This window comes from Pleurodeles waltl, chromosome 3_1 (genome assembly GCF_031143425.1).
Source record: "Pleurodeles waltl isolate 20211129_DDA chromosome 3_1, aPleWal1.hap1.20221129, whole genome shotgun sequence".
Taxonomy (NCBI): Eukaryota; Metazoa; Chordata; class Amphibia; order Caudata; family Salamandridae; genus Pleurodeles; species Pleurodeles waltl.
The window spans coordinates 626,514,627-626,529,338 of record NC_090440.1 but is presented as its reverse complement, the minus strand read 5'-3'; the positions used below and the strand labels follow the sequence as shown (position 1 = coordinate 626,529,338).

At 45.1% G+C, this 14,712-nt stretch overlaps 1 protein-coding gene across 2 annotated transcripts in view; it reads right to left on the bottom strand.

Moving 5' to 3' along the window:
* AP2A2 (adaptor related protein complex 2 subunit alpha 2) overlaps positions 1 to 9,224 on the bottom strand; it is a 308,871-nt gene extending 299,647 nt beyond the window's left edge. Inside the window, exon 1 of one of the 2 annotated variants that reach the window (XM_069223134.1) lies at positions 8,982 to 9,224. In XM_069223134.1, coding sequence (XP_069079235.1) covers positions 8,982 to 9,048 — 67 coding nt within the window. In that variant the 5' untranslated portion in view covers positions 9,049 to 9,224. The remainder of the gene's footprint in view (positions 1 to 8,981) is intronic. The other variant, XM_069223136.1, reaches the window with a different exon arrangement.
* Between the last annotated feature and the right edge of the window lie 5,488 nt (positions 9,225 to 14,712).

The window sequence follows — 14,712 nt, the reverse complement described above, 5'->3', positions numbered from 1 at the left end:
CATTGTTTGTCCAATATAGATCAAATTACATGGGCAAAAAATAGCATACACAACCATTCATTGCGTTACAATTTGAAAATTCATGAAGGACAAATTTGTTGTCTCCATAAATAAACTCCTTAGTTTCAATTGTAAATTGAGGTAGAGAGCAGGCTTAGAACTGAACTATTAATCCTCAGGCCGTCTTGCTGGACAGCCTGATAGGCTGCTAACTGGAGAAGTAAACACCGCAAGTCAAATGGAACATCATAAAATGGAGAGATCTGTATCAGGAAGGTAAGTTCCTAGACAAACACAATTAATTACAAATAGGCTCAATTGTATTGGACTTGACCGGTTTCTTTATTGTCTTCTGAGGGACACAGCTGAATCACTTACCCCATCCTTTCCACGAGAACCACCAACATGTAAAACCCCTGAAACAATTTATAACCACAAAATCGCCTAAATATCTGATAACAAAACTATATTACTCTGCGCAGGAAGAAACGCAGATTCACACAATACAATCCAGGCATAAATGGAAGAGGAATTGCAGACTCAAATCGGATAGGGAATGGGAATTCTGTTGTTCAGCGACAGCTGCCATGTCTCCTAGTGTATACTTCACCTAATACACTTCACTTTTTAACATGAACTAGATCATACACCCCTCATCCTGTGAAAACAGGGCCTGAAGCCCACTTCAGGGTGCTTAAGAGGCAGACCCCTAAACTCCGATTTTCTACATTTGGCATGAGGCTGCCCGAATATACATCATTTTTGGATGGATGTTCTATATACAATCTGTAACATGACGGGAGAGCCCCTACAACCAGAGTCAAAGTTGGAGCTGCTGGGGTGCTGAAACCCATATTCACATCCGTTCAGAAACTAGTGATGCTCTTGCTGCTTCTTGACAAATGCCGAGACGCTAGCTACTGGTGCAGGGTAAAGTCCCCGACACACCACATGGATAACTGATCTTAACTACTGCAAGGGGTAGCTTGAGATATACACTTCCCCCCCAATCCAGAGCTTCCCGCCCAAATATATATGGGCACCTTTTCTACTACATTTACTAACCTACGCTACGGATGCACAGTCCTCATTGGTGGAATCCCATGAGATTCAAGAAATGACGCCAGCTGGTATGCTGTAGACCTTTGAAGCGACTGCCTTCACCAGTGGAATCGTGGGGAGGGGGATTATGCTCGGATGGGGTGATCCTGATATACTTGTTGCTTTTCTGATGTGCAGAGTAACATTTGAGCATGGTTTGATGCATTCTGTCACTGTGAACCGTGTTTGGGAGTCAGAGTAGGAGCAGAAGAGGTAGTGGTGGGTGCAGGAGTGTGCCCAAGAGGGGTTCAAGAAAAGAGCGATGGGTGAACCTTGCACTGCACCTAAGTTGATAGGGCTGGTTAGGCAGGAGGGGGGACTTCGTATTACTATGTAAGCTGCAGCTGGGCAGGAATGATGCACATTACTGCAGTTCCTTTTCTGAGACATGGCCCACTAACTGTAGCATGCGTAAAAGGATCATGTGGCTTACGGTGTAGAACAAATGCAGGAAATCAGTTAGTAAAAACATGCCCAGACGGTTCTGGCTTGCACTTTGTAGGATGTCTTCAAAGACTGTAAAAAGTGCGGATTCTGTACTATGTTCAGGCAGGAATCCTGACTAGTGGAAGTTCCGATTTTTTTCAACATAAGCTTTAAGTTCAGCGGTTACCGCTTGTTCTAATACTTTAGGGATCCCAGAGAGCCCAGCAATGCTACAACCTTGTTCGCAGGAGCACTATTGGCATCAAAGGCAATGGTCTGTTGGAAATGTCAACCATTCTAAAGTTTCAGCGGTGCCAGGTATTCACTTTATTCGCAAATTAATTTTCATGTGACCGGCAACCTGATTTTAAAAACTGTCTACCTTACTAAAAACACAAACAAGAAAGGACACAGAGGCCACTACGACTGACATCCTCTGATGCAAATGCTCATAGCTGGTAACTGACTGAATTACTTGCCATTCCTGCGGAACTCTGCATATTACTGTATTTACACATGCAAAGACTATACGTAGAAAGTTGCACAATTGAACAGCAGACTGTTTCTTATGACGTCAGAGCAACACAATTGTAATTCTTGAGTAGAAAAAAATAAAGGATTTAGTGCACTATATTCATATGCTTGACAAGCACTAGCAAAGCCAACTGGTCTCATCTTTGGCTTTCCCAATAATGTTTGCAGCTTTTTTGAATAAGCAAAAAGAAACAGAAAAAAAAAAAATGGATATGCCGGAGGCTGAGGAGAATTGTAATAAAAAGTGTCCCATCGGGATGATATATGTGTGCAAGTGAGGCAACACACATGCACAGGTCTCATGATGCTAAAGTGGCACTGGGATGATTATGCATGTGTATCACCATGCTTGCATCATGATGCCTCAGTGACTTTTTAATTTATTGCTCCAAGATGATGAACACCCACCTTGAAACAATAAATTAAAAACTAATATAAAGTGTGCCAACGTCAAAAGTATATTATTTAGAAAGCAGCTAACCAGCTAAAAATTCCAGCTACTGAACTCTTTAAAAATATATTTTTAAAAAACCATCCATGCGGGGAAGTGGTGCAATGCTGCAGCAAGCCAAGGGGTGTGGGGGGGGGGGGGGTCCAAGTCAATACCGCTGAGCAACAGGCTCAATGGGGAGCGCATGGAGGGACAGGAGAGCCAAGGAAGAGCAGGGTGGGTAATATTAGAAAAAAGAAAAAGAAAAGCAAGATGGGGACGGCAAGGGAAAATAACCGACAGGCTGGGGTTGGATGTGCAATATAGAGAGCATGGCCCGCCGATGTGAGAGGAAACAAACGAGAAAAAACATACATTCCCAAGAAACGCTGACAAGACAAAATAAAAAGTTGTTACCTGAGGGAGAGCAACAGAGAATATAAGTTATCCAATTAAAAGGATTGTACCTAAACTAAGATCCATGGGAAGGACAAACAAGAAGAGGAGCCACAGCCACTGAATAAGATGCAAGCCAATGAACTTGGTGAGAAAGTCAACCAATGATAAGCAATGGTTCTGACCCAAAATGCTTGTGAAGCACTGGTACTGTGCACAGGAAGTCTTCTACACGAAACAGTTAAAGGCAGCTAATAGCAAGACCTAATAAAAGCACGGACAAAGACAATAGATCTGGGGTTAATGTCTCAATCTATGCCAGCAGGAGTAGACTGAACGTAAAGTAGTAAGGTTATCGATTAATTTGTCATGCAGTTCAATCCAAGCATTCAAGCGGACACGGATAGATACACCCAACAAACAAACAATAGCATTAAAGGATGAATACCCCACTGGGGAGAGCCAAGAACATACATGACATCTTTATGGAATGCCTGGGCGCACTAAAGATCCCAAACTAGCACTATGTAAGTAATGATGAAAAGTTACTTTGCAAGAAAAAGATCAGACTCAATTAGTTTTGTGTTAGGTAAAGGTCCCCAAAATGCTACATTGCAGAACTCTACCGAGACAACCAGCACTTGACCTGCATCTCCTGTGGGTGCTTTACGGAGAAGCTGCATGCTGGAGATGGATGCTCAGCGTCAGCAGACATAATGAATCAAGAAACAGAACCCACAAAGTTAATGTGTCACCGAGATGCATATGGGTTACAAATAAACCGAGTGCTTCCATGTCAAAGTACAAATGCTAGTCTGTTTTACAATTGGGGGAGGAGGGGTCGATGGGCTAATCATTGGTTCCCGGAGAAGGTAACTGCACCCGGCTCCTTTAGGTGGATAGTTCGATGTGTACAGTCAGATGTGGTGCAGTACTCTGTGGTCTGTGTGTAGTAGTTTGCAGTTCTATCAATGTTATGGGGTGTTTATAGCCACTGGCTCTGAAGAAAGCAATTTTTAAAAGCCCCACAACCACACCGAATTTCCACAGTGCCAAGAACTCACTCATTTACCCGAGTGCGCTGTACAGACATCCCACTCAGAGTTGCTAGCATCCACCCTAAGAATTCTAGGCCCATTGCAGCAAATTTCAAACCAGGTGAAATTCGTTTAGGCAAGCAGCCTTCTGTCCATTACTCTGCTCCAGGCCCTGCTGTTCACACACAATCCCTAGGACACTGATGGAATGCGGAGAATTCAGTCAGATTTTCCTGCTCCTGCCCCCAATCCCCAGCTAAGAGTGGAAAAACAATAAGCGAGAAGGGGCTGAGAGCACAGTACACTGCGCTAAATGAAGGCAGGGGAGAAGGAATTATCTGACCCCGCCATGTGTGAGCAAGCGTTACTGTCACGGCTGGGGCTCCGATAACTGGCACACCTCCAGAGAAGTCCGTCCCCACCCTCGCAGCCTGGCTCCCATCCGAAGGGAGGGTGGGGGGCCAGATCACAGTCTAAACTCTGGTCTCCTATTCCTATTCCAGCTTCCAATGAGGGGGCGTCTCTACAACATGGAGCCGCCATGATGGAATGGCAAGCCTCCTGCTGTCTAAATGGCGAGAACAACAGTGTGCAGCAATAATTTGCTGGAACACACCAAATGATGTGCTTCTAAACATAAAACAGGACATTACGGCGCTGCAAGGAGGCTTTCGGCATCAGTGTCTGGATTATCCTGGGCCCCCATAGCCTATAGGAGTGGTCTTCATACTTCATCAGGTACCCCTAAAAACTACACATTTACTCACAATTATTGTATAAAACTGCAGCTCTAAACATATTTAACAATTCAAACATTGCAGTGATATTCAGTTACCCTTTTTAAAAATGCAATCAAGCACCCACACACGTGATTCTTTATAAGAAATAGTAGGGATGGGACTTTGACGATTATTTGGAGCCCTTTCCCTTTTGACACCCACTCTGAGCCATGATGTTATTGATAAAATATGTTACTTATGGCCCGTTACAGAGTGGGTCACTGCCTGGTTTTTTTTCTACAGAGTGGGTCACTGCCTGGTTTTTTTCTAGCTAAAAACAAATTAGTCTTTTCAATATGATGATCCTTTTGGCCAGTGCCTTGCGTCCTCCTTGCGATAAATTCAGCCCCCCTAGTTTGAAGAGCTCTGGCCTAAGGCACACTAGGAAGAATGCAGCCTCCCAAGAATTCTCGATAAATCCCCCTTTCTCGGGCCTCTATCCTGCTGGGGGCAAGTGAAGATAGTCCTCAGCCAGATAACGAGCGGGTGAATACTTTTTGTATTTCCATGAAATCATCAGGAAAGACATCATCTCCTTTGGGAGCTGCCTCAGCTGAAAAGGACGGCTCGCTGAAGGGTAGCAGGCCCAAGTGGAGTCAGCCAAGGGGCACCAAACGCTATCATACTTGTTGTTAAGTCAACCCGTATGAGAAAAACGGGGGTGGAGGGGGTGTCGGGCATAAGGAATTGAGTATGGGCATTACAATATCCTACTTTACTCTCAGAATAAAATAGAATCTCAGACACCCAGTATTCTGGTCTGGGACTGCTCCTCACAACACACGGTCTGACTTCCAGGGAATTAGACTATTTACTGGTGAGAATTTCGCAGTGGAGATGAGTCATGGTAGACTGGTGCCGACTTAAAATGTACTCCATAAACGGATCACATAGGAATTCTACCTTAGAGTAACACTGTTCTCTGTAAACCCATGTTCCAGCTTTTTAAACGGCACCTCTTCCTTGAGAAAAACTAAGAGGAAGACACAAGGAACAGGCAGATTTAACTTAAAAAAATGTACTATGATGTGAAGGATCTCTTTAATAACAGTTGCTATTGGAGGAAATAAAAGGCGCCTCATCCTATATTCATTTTTTTCAACATATATGCTTTCACATTAAACATTCTCAACGTGGTAAGGGTAGAGTATATAAATCAGCAACAGACACTCGGCTACGATGCAGAGGTGTTGCCTTCCATCCCTGGGCAAACAGCATTTCGCTAGACTTTCCAATTACGTGGGTTAGAATCACTCTGCGATCAAAAGGGAAATGTGTGGGGTTAACTGGAACTTGTCAGCAATGTGTCAAGATGGACAATTTTAAAAGTAGATATAAGTTTTGTGTAGGAAGCATGAAGAAACAGAAAATGAATACTGGTGGCAGGAATTGAGTGGCACTCGTGTCTCATGAGGGTTGTCTCACTCTGGTACCGAGGATGGATTTTAAGTAATTTCCTTTTCTTTGGTACCAACATACGTGCAAATCGCCTAAGGCCTTCTTTGTAAATAATGAATCAATGAATAAATGAGTGCTCACTCTCAAAGTTGCCTCTACTGGGGAGTCTGCTAAAGGAGCCTGCAAGAAAAGCCAAAGCAGCAGTGAGGAAAAAGCCCTGGAGATGGTACAAAGTCAACACATTTGAAATTGGATATTATCCTTGACACACAATCAAGGAAGGACACTTCTAGTTGCAGTAACATGGCTCATCAATGAAGGCCGAACACCAGGAAAATTCCAATATTCTGGGCGTGCTGCAGTTAGGAGTCATTTGTTGGCTATCCAAAGGCAAAAAGCACTGCAATCTTGAGTTCACCATGGCTCATATCTATATTGGTACTCTACTGAATAAGACAAGGTCTTAATGTGTTTGACAACAGTGTTAACTTGCACATCATGGAGAAAGCGTCCTTCAAAGTAAGTCCCACATTATTAAATTTGGGAGTTCACGGAGAAAGGAAAGTGCCTTCTTTAAGAATGATGGCGGCTTGTAGCAAAGCAGCTGCTGAGTGCGGATAGCTCCAAATAAGATGAGCTCTGTCTTGACCATTTATCCTAGAGCCAGCTTTTCATCTGGCAGTATTGGTATGTCCTTCAAGCAAGTTGTAAATGAATTAGGTTTGAGAGTCCATAACAGTAACCGTGCAGACCACCTGAGTTTCATAGGCGAAATAAAAACAAAATGTACCAAGCAATAGCTGGAAATGAGCTTTAGGAGAGGTTGACATACACATCGGAAAGACAGGAAAACCTTGGGTGAACACATATCTGAGAGGAGAGGACAGTGAAACTACTGGACTCAGCTCTACATTCTGAAAAGTTCATATAGAATAGAAGCAAACCACTTCAAAAAGAAATACTTGACTCAATCAACGCACTTTTATAGAGCCACCCGTAACAAACTGTATCAAAGAGAGATTTAATATAGCCCAGAGTCCAAGCAACCAATTTCTACCTACTGTAGATGTAACCCACAACTTTAATGAAAGCAGTTTCTCTCCTATGCCCAAATTGGAAACCGTGTTACTAGCCAGCAAAGAGACAGTGCAATCCATGAGAATATTAAAATTGTCCAGCAGTCATACATTGATTCAGGAAACCATTGCTCAAGAGCCTTAGGTAGCAGCAGATACAAAATAGCATAGCCAGACTAGCGCAGTACCAGGGGATACATGTAGAGCTCACACCATACCTTTGAAGAAACCCACACAATTATTCTCCCTACAACCACAAAATAAAACCACACCCCTGGACATTAGCTCTGACAAGTGAAAACACCTGGAGCACCATTCAGCAGCTCAAAGACAAATAATGGGCCGCCAACATCTGACTGAGACAAACTGAAAAACATGCCTAAGCCACGGTTTCATCTACAGTTAAGAATCATCTAGTGTCCTTTCATTTTCCCATGCTGCTCGACAAGTTTCCTCGTGCACTCACATCCTGTCCCTGTCACTTTAAATACCTCTCACCCAGGAAAGGTTTCTGCAAACGGTGCAGTCCTTGCCCTCACTAGTCATTAGTTTATCATTTGCTCTCGTGTGGTAGTTGCACCCATTTCCTCTTCCGCTATTTGCCTTCCGTAAAGTCCGTTACTAGCGAAGGATATGGTCTGTTATTTTCAGTGTATTTCCAAAGCACTAAACCAGCTATTAGCTATCAGAATTCATCCTTGAATATAGTAAAGGATTTTCCTCAACCTGAATGTTTAATATCAAACAGATATTCTGCTTCAATTGTTTTTTTTCTTTAGTCATCGCACTTATAACCAGTACCGCATTCACTAATACTCAGTCCTGCTGACTTGTACACCCATCAAAAATAGCTTAAGGAGAAAAATGATGCACGTCTAACTTGCTTAGCGATCGGCGGACATACCTGCACCATCAATCAAGTGAATACAACACCTGTTGACAGTCACATACCGAGCACTGCAGCAGGTATTAGTACCTAGCCGTGAAAGGAATACCTGATAAGAATACTTTGTGCTCAATCTAGTGACCGAGCAGTGACTAGTAACCTGTTTCCATCCCAGCAAACGTTACAGTTATTGCTGCCAGTGGTGCACACCTTTTCAGATGAAGAGATTGATAAATGCGTCCCTTTTCCCTGAATGGCAGTACATCGCGTGGCCCCAGTGCCGTGAATGGTATGTCCCTTGACCCTAGAGACTGTCCCCCGATTCCAGAGATTGGTAACACACCTCGGCATCTTGGCGAGTTTCACAGACTCCAACACATCACTCAATACTGCCTTCCAAACCCGCACTAAAACCTCTATTTTATTTGACCACCATAGTGGATGGAATAACCTTGAACACGTCAGTGAATGATAAATCCACTGCGCAGCAGTGGACGGTACACTTTTTACCCACCAGGGTAAATTGACATCTGTTTGACCCCAGTGATTTACAACCTCTTACTCATCTCAGTGAATTTTATACTCATTGGTCATGGCAAGACCGACACATCATTTGACCAGACGAATAAACGGTGCATCCATCACATAGCAATTCCACTAGACCATTTCTGTGATTGGTGCAGTGCTTGCCCAGCCTAGCGAAATGGACCGCTCTTGCCCAACCCTGCTCAGGGCATTCATTCTCCACCAAAGGAACGCTACACTCCTTGCCAACAGTACGTAACCTTTCTTGAGGTTACTGAAAATATCACCCCTCGCAACAGCTCTCCAATTATTGTACAGTTCTTAATATTCTGTGAGCAATATTCCCGAATTACCCCCTTCTCTGCCCAGTGATTGCAACAGCCCCAAACTCACAGTTCCTGATGTCCGAGATGAAGACCGCCAGGCCCCGCATCCCGTCCCCCTTGGACACGGCCGGCATGGTGCTGGTGGGGAGCGACGGAGACGGCAGCGGGGCTAGGGCTGTGGAACGGGGCCGGGAAGCAGCGAAGGAAGATGAGGAAGGCAGGGGGCGGGGTTACAGCTGAACGCGCAAAGCTAGTGAGAGCAATTTTGCTCTCCCCTCCTTGGAAGCCAGGCTATGGCCTCTGTGCGCGCCCCCGCAACAGTGCCTAGAACTACACAAACCAGATTGCACATAGGGTGGAGACTGCGCCCCACCGATATAACCATATTAGAGTCAGGCAAACGAATGCTAGTATGTAATTTCTCCATTAGTATTAGCGCGCGACTGAAAACGAAATTGACAAACCAGCAGCTTTATCGCCTGACCTTGACATGTCGGCCATCGACCGTAGTTTATACAGGCATTTGGTGCATGTTTGTATATCACAATCATGCGAACAAGTGTGTTGCCGCGGAGGGTAATAGATTAGTAAGGAATTGGAAAGCATTCTTTAAAAATACAGTTTCAGACTAATACGTCTTTACATTTCTGAATCATTCACAGGTAAATTTCTGGACAAAAAAAAAAACACGGGAAGAATTGTTCCCATATTGTTAGTGGTTGAGTGCACCGTATCAGCACCGACACGTCATTTTACAGAAGCCTAATTCAAAACTACTACAAATAGTATAATTGAAGATGGCCGTCGCACTCAAAGTGGCTTATGACGACTACTGTGCCTATGACAGTGCAGTAGGTCCAGTGGGGAGCGATTCTGGTTGGGCAGCCCTGCAGGACCTAGCCCCTCCGCTCTCGCCCTGAGCTTGCGCTGTCACTGGCTAAGAATTTGTATTCCGAGCTCGGACGTCACACAAATCCCTCGGGCTGGCGCATACGGGCGCTTCCTATCTCTGTCCGCGTTCCCGCTCATTGCCATACCGTGCTGGAGTAGGGCGCGTGACCCCAGGGCCGTCATAACAATTGGGGCTGAGAGAAACCTTTTGGAAGACGCTGTCTTCAAAGGAAGGATGTTTGTGTAGTGGAGACCAAGCCAAGTAATGGGAATCTGCTAGATCATCAATTTAAGATTTTAAAAGTGAGTCTCAAGACCTCTCTTGAAATATCGCTTTTCAAGATTTTATCGAGTCTTTTGGTTTTACATAGGTGCACATTTTCAAAGCTGTGGTGTGATTAATTTCTCGGATTGTATTGGCATCGCAGTTAGGCACAGGCAATCCCCAAAAAGTAGTTTAGGTATGTGTATCGTGCCCTTTCATGAAAAATCATTTGGTAAGTCTAATTTTTAGGGAAATGTTTGATAACTTAAGTATTTTAAAGCCTATAGAACTAGTAAGATTAGTGAAAATTAGAAGCACTGCGTTTTGGAGGGGGGAGGGCGGGGATGAAGTGAAATAAAGGGCCCCAAGGGCCACAATACCTGATCTGTATTTTAATTAACTGGTCCGAAGAAACAAAAGAAAAAAAACACCTAAAGTTGGTATTTTTTATTTGATCAGTATGTATTTTAAATAATAGTCGTAAGGTAACAGCACTTTAAAATGTGTTCTAAAGCTGCTTTATTCATCCTCCGTTAATAGTTAAAATAAATAAAGACAGAAAAGCCCTGAAAAAAAATAATATGCACATTTTTATTAAAAAAAAGGAGTGCTCTTTAATTTTCATGCCCCGGCCTTTGCGGAATCTTAAAATACAAATAAATTACTCTTTTTGTAGTTTTATGTAGGGTGAACTTGGCGCATGGGCATTGGAGCAGGTTACACGAGCACCAGTTACACTGCACAAGATCTAATTCATTTTCAGGTTTCGCCTGCACAGCGCTTGCGCTGTTCTTGTGAAATCTACTGTATTCAATATAAATCTTAAAAGGGGCTTAAATTCCACCCTTTCTTTTCAGTGGTTTCTGTGCTTGCCACTTACTTTTCCTCTGTTTCTTTTGGCTGTAGCATATTTCCTGCATTTGCCAATGCTTGTTCCTCGTGTGATTGCTCTTATCAGTGTCCCGAGGCCCAAGCACTGTTGTCATCCGCTTTGGTGGAACTGCTTTTAAGCGTGTCAGCACCCCTTAAAAGATCTACATCCTTGATTCGAAGCAACAGCTCTGTATGAATGCTGTGGACTCAGCGCGCTGTGCTGCTCTCATTGGAAACCTTGTGATCGCAGATCTGCCTGTTTTGTGGGAAGCCAACACTCTCATCGCAACGGTATACACCAGTCCCCCCCGGGGCCAAAGCAGGGACCCACTCTAGTGCTAAAGCCGCATCAGACACCGGCCCTTGTTCTTCAAGTCAATGCTCAAATAAATGCATGTCAATCATGGCCCCGCCTAGTGATAATGGGCTGCGCACTGTGCCTGACTACCCAAAACGGCCACAACTTGCTCCACACTCCATGGCAAAATTGTGGGTCTTCAGCGGGCAATGGAAGTAGTGTTGTGGTAAGTGCACACAACTCGGGTGTGCATTATAATAAAGTGGCGCTATGAGGGCCTAACAAAAACATGACAGTCGGACATAACAGACCTATTGCTCAAGACAAGGCAAAAGTAGTGTGAAAAAGAGAGCTGCACCCCTGATAAGAGCCACTAGCTCTTTCTGAACAAACCAAATATTCCCCTGCGATTACACGCACAGAACACATAGACAATCGTCATGCATACACATTCCACACTCCACGAACCACGCAACCACAATGACCTTTCCTAATCCTAACTTGGGCTGTGAAGAGACCAGAGATCTGCTCACTTTTGGCAGCCCTTTCTGAACCATCAGAGCAGACCATTGTAAATTGTGCTCCCTGTGGTTCTGCCTGGGCATCAAGCTGCATTTGTACTTTAGTCAACCATTGGCTGTTCAGCCACTTTGATAATTCGGGCGATTACTGCACATTCTGCTCTGTTTTCCTGTGGGTAATTTTAGCTCACTCCATCACCTTTATACCTTGTGTAATTATTTAGTGTTAGCTTAGGCCAGCAGCATGTCTGCCACCCGGGTAGGATTTCCTCGATGATGAATTGTGTTTTCTTTCTGAACAGGCCACAGCATAGGCTCTGAAAGGCCGCCAGGGATAGGATAGAAGCAGATGCGTGTATCATTTCAACCCAGCTATCCCTCAGAGGCCCTGACCAGCTGGAAACCTCACAATTTTCTTATGGACCTACGGGCATCTGCCTGTGACAATTTGTGATACTTTTCAAGTATGTTTTCCTTTGTCCTCTGCCACTTACCTAATCTCCGCACATTATTTTACCACTAGTTACTGCATAATATAATGGCTTTCTCAATAAACAAGTCATAACACTTTTAAGGAGTCTCAGTAACTGAAATGCTATTAGTATTTAAACACCAGCTCATCTTGATCACTGACTCCATTTTGTGCTTAGCTTAGCTTCACACACCGTCAGGTATTTTTCCGTGCACAGCTTGTGCAACATGTTTTTCGATCTTTCTCACTGAAGGATGGGAACATAACATGAATTAGTGAGGAACACAGACAATAAGATGTACCAAGCTGAGAATGTTTATGGTAAGGCAGGGAACAGCTTGGTCTTGGAAAAATACTGTGAGAGTGTAGGAGGCTGGCCTGGCTTGTAGTGGGTACCAGAGGTACTTACACCTTGTGCCAGGTCCAGTTATCCCTTATTAGTGTAGAAGAGGTGTTTCTAGCAGCTTAGGCTGATAGAAGGTAGCTATGGCAAAGCTGCTTAGGCTGAACTAGGAGACATGTAAAGCTCCTACTATACCACTGGTGTCATATGCACAATATCATAAGAAAACACAATACACAGAAGTACTAAAAATAAAGGTACTATATTTTCATGACAATATGACAAAAGTATCTCAGTGAGTACCCTCAGTATGAGGATAAGATATACACACAAGATATATGTACACAAACCAAAATTATGCAGGTAATAGCAAGAAAAGTAATGCAAGCAATGTAAAGTTACAGTAGATTACAATAGGAGCACATAGGTATAGGGGCAACACAAACCATATACTCCAAAAGTGGAATGCGAACCACAAATGGACCACAAACCTATGTGAGCTTGTAAAGGGTCGCTGTGACTGTAAGAAAACAGTGAGGGTTAGAAAAATAGCCCACACCAAGACCCTGAAAGGTAGGTGTAAAGTGCACCTACTACCCCCAGAGAGCACAGAAGTCGTGATAGGGGGATTCTGCAAGGAGAACAAACACCAGCAATGCAACAACAGTGGATTTCCGGACCTGAGCACCTGTAAGACAAGGGGACCAAGTCCAATAGTCGCAACAGTGTCGAGAGTGGGCAGGAGCCCAGGAAATTCCAGCTGAGGGTGCAAGGAAGCTGCCACCTGTTGGAAGAAGCTTGGAGTTCTGCAAGAGCGAAGAGGACTAGGAACTTCCCCTTTGGAGGATGGATGTCCCACATCGTGAAGAAGCTTGCAGAGGTGTTCCCACGCAGAAAGACCGCAAACAAGCCTCGCTAGCTGCAAGGGTCGCGGTTAGGGTTTTTGGGTGCTGCTGTGGCCCAGGAGGGACCAGGATGTCGCCACTTGGATGAGGAGACAGAGGAGGCGCCCAGCAACGTAGGGAGCCCTCACAGAAGCAGGCAGCACCCGCAGAAGTACCTGAACAGGCACTTAGAAGAAAAGTGAACCCGAAGTCACAAAAGGGAGTCCCACGACGCCGGAGGACAACTCAGAAGGTTGTGTACTGCAGGTTAGAGTGTCGGGGACCCAGGCTTGGCTGTGCACGATGGAAATCCTGGAAGAGTGCACAGGAGCCGGAGCAGCTGCAAATCACGCAGTACCCAGCAATCCAGTCTAGCGTGGGGAGGCAAGGACTTACCTCCACCAAACTTGGACTGAAGAGTCATTGGACTGTGGGAGTCACTTGGACAGAGTTGCTGAGTTCCAGGGACCACGCTCGTGCTGAGAGGGGATCCAGAGGACGGGTGATGCAGTCTTTTGTTGCCTGCGGTTGCAGGGGGAAGATTCCGTCGACCCACAGGAGATTTCTTCAGAGCTCCTGGTGCAGAGAGGAGGCAGGCTACCCCCAGAGCATGCACCACCTGGAAACAGTCGAGAAAGCCGGCAGGATGAAGCGATACAAGGTTGCTAGTAGTCGTCTTGTTACTTTGTTGTGGTTATGCAGGCATCCTGAGCAGTCAGCGGTCGATCCTTTGGCAGAAGGTGAAGAGGGAGATGCAGAGGAACTCTGGTGAGCTCTTGCATTCGTTATCTGGTGAGATCCCCAAAGCAGAGACCCTAAATAGCCAGAAAAGGAGGTTTGGCTACCCAGGAAGGAGGATTGGCTACCAAGAGAGGTAAGAGCCTATCAGAAGGAGCCTCTGACGTCACCTGCTGGCACTGGCCACTCAGAGCAGTCCAGTGTGCCACAAACACCTCTGTTTCCAAGATGGCAGAGGTCTGGGACACACTGGAGGAGCTCTGGGCACCTCCCCTGGGAGGTGCAGGTCAGGGGAGTGGTCACTCCCCTTTCCTTTGTCCAGTTTTGCGCCAGAGCAGGGCTGGGGAATCCCTGAACCGGTGTAGACTGGCTTATGCAGAGATGGGCACCATCTGTGCCCATCAAAGCATTTCCAGAGGCTGGGGGAGGCTACTCCTCCCCAGCCTTTACACCTATTTCCAAAGGGAGAGGGTGTTACACCCTCTCTCAGAGGAAGTCCTTTGTTCTGCCTTC